The following is a 2,155-nucleotide window of genomic DNA, read 5'->3' as shown; positions in this document are numbered from 1 at the left end:
CCTTACTGGTGTAAATTACTCTTGCCTTCTTTCTCCTCTACTTTTTTCATTTGCTCATTGCTTGGAACTGTATAGGCCAGTTGATTAATCTTTGTTAAGTTTATACACTCTTTTGTTAAGGAAAGAAACAAAGATTAAGTTGAACTCAGGCAAAGAGAAAAATTCCATGATGAATGAATGCAGTCTTCATGGGCAAGTCCTATGCTGAAGGGCAGGAGCAGCTTTACAAAGCTTCCTCGAATTTGCTTACTTTCATTGTTTCTTGTTTCATTGTTCACTGAATAACCTGAGACTGCCCTGAGATCCGGTGAATCCAAAAGAAAACCCTGTTTAAAGCAAGTTCCAGGGTATTCATCCATCTCTACTGGAGAAGAAGTCCCAAATTCAGGAGATGGGACTACAGTGACCACAGTAAGTTGACTTTTAATATCAACATTCCTTCTACACTCATAATTCTGACCCAGCTACCTACTAACTGAGGGCCTATATGCTTCACTTCCCCCTTCCATAAACTGGGGATGGTAATACCGTCTTCATCATCAGGTTGGTGTGAAAATTAAATGAGCTGATACATATACAGTACTCTGAACAGTGCCTGGCACAGAGTAGGTGCTCAAATAGTGTTAGGTTATTATTATTACTTTCAGCATTTGCAAACAACATCATAACAGGGACCCGAATACAGGAGACTTCTACTGTATTGGTAATGTAACTGCTTTAAAAAAAAATCTAAAATTAGAACTATTAACACAAAAATATAAAAAGGCTTGGGAAAAGGAAAAAAAAAAAAAAAGCCACTAGGAGTCATGCCACCTGTTGGTGAGTTTCAGGTGAGGGTACACCTCAGAGCTGCTATGGAATCCGGTTCCACGGCTGCCCCGTATTTCCCTTAGATGATGCCTCCACTTCTTAATCAGCGTTTCATGGGCAGGATTACGGGCGGGTCTGTGAACCCCCTGAAACTGCACACGGAACTGGGTGGGGCTGAGGCTCTGGGCATTTAGGGGGGGAGGGGAAGGGTTCCATAGCTTTTCTTGAGCTCTAATAAATCATCCTATAGCAAGCAACTTGCTTTACAGAGGAGACAGTGACTGAACAATTCACTTCACGGAAGCTAGGCAATGACCAGGACACCTGGGCTGTTAATCTGTTCTCTCAACACCAGAGAGACCCGGCGCCGCAAGGGGCAAGAGCTGGCCGGGCAGTGACCTTCACCTTTGAAAAACTCACCGGCTCCCCAGACCCGGCCCAGGTTTGCTGGGCTTAACTTCCCCTCCCTTCCCCCATCCCTCGTTCTCTTCCAAGAACAAACTCAAAGGAAACTGGCAGCACTTCGTCTAGGGTTTCACTCCTGCCCTCGGCTGACACTTAAACCACTTCTCCCGGAGAAGTTAATCAAAAGAACAATTAATCCGCACAAAAATCCAAAACCCACCCGAAAGCTTCAGAACTCGCAAAGTTAGAAGATCGAGGCGCCGCTGCTGATGATGAATATCTGCGGGTCGCTGGGGCTCAGGGGTAGGCAGAGAGTACGAAAAGGAAGCAGCCAAGGTCTGGCCGGAGGGTCGAACCCCGGCCACCCTCTCCGAATCTACGCGCTCCGTAAGCTGGTGAAGACTGGCTTGGAAGCAGCCAGGTAAACAGGTAGGTGTTGGCAAGTCTACGAGCCGCGGCGGATTAAAGTTCAAGCGCGTTCACACACCGCTCCCCCTTCCCTGGCGGGCGTTCTCACGCACGGCCCGCCGGCCACTTCCCGGGGAACGGCTGAGCGCTCGACCGTCCCCCTCTTTGGAACAGGCTCCCCATATCCCCAGTAGACACAAGTGATTCCCCTTGCCTCCTCGCTTGCAAGAGTCGAAAAGCATTCGCCTCCCTCTCCTCTCCTACGCGAGCGCAGAACACCCCCGAGACAGAGAAATGGAGGGGACGAGGGGAAAGCAGGGTGTCCCGGAGGGCAGGTGGCGCCGGGCGCGCCACAGGCAGCGTACGTACCCAGCGCGAAGAGGGCGAGCTGTCCAGCCGAGGTGACCATTTTACGGGCGGCGGGCGGCAGGCGCTCCAGCCTCCTGCCCTACCTGCGGTGCCCGAGTGGCGAAGCGGCGCCGCGGTGCGGGGGAAAAAGGCGCCGGCGAGGCAGGGCCAGCCCCCGGCGCGG

At 51.3% G+C, this 2,155-nt stretch overlaps 1 protein-coding gene across 3 annotated transcripts in view; it reads right to left on the bottom strand.

The window, feature by feature from the left end:
- TGFA (transforming growth factor, alpha) overlaps positions 1–2,096 on the bottom strand; it is a 113,710-nt gene extending 111,614 nt beyond the window's left edge. For all 3 annotated transcript variants that reach the window (XM_010829798.1, XM_010829799.1, XM_010829801.1), the window contains exon 1: positions 1,993–2,096. In XM_010829798.1, the coding sequence (XP_010828100.1) occupies positions 1,993–2,032 (40 nt within the window). In that variant the 5' untranslated portion in view covers positions 2,033–2,096. The remainder of the gene's footprint in view (positions 1–1,992) is intronic.
- Between the last annotated feature and the right edge of the window lie 59 nt (positions 2,097–2,155).

This window comes from Bison bison, unplaced genomic scaffold, assembly GCF_000754665.1.
Source record: "Bison bison bison isolate TAMUID 2011002044 unplaced genomic scaffold, Bison_UMD1.0 scf7180017864508, whole genome shotgun sequence".
Classification (NCBI taxonomy): domain Eukaryota; kingdom Metazoa; phylum Chordata; class Mammalia; order Artiodactyla; family Bovidae; genus Bison; species Bison bison.
Note: the sequence above shows the minus strand (reverse complement) of the source record. Positions and strands in the feature narration are given on the sequence as shown.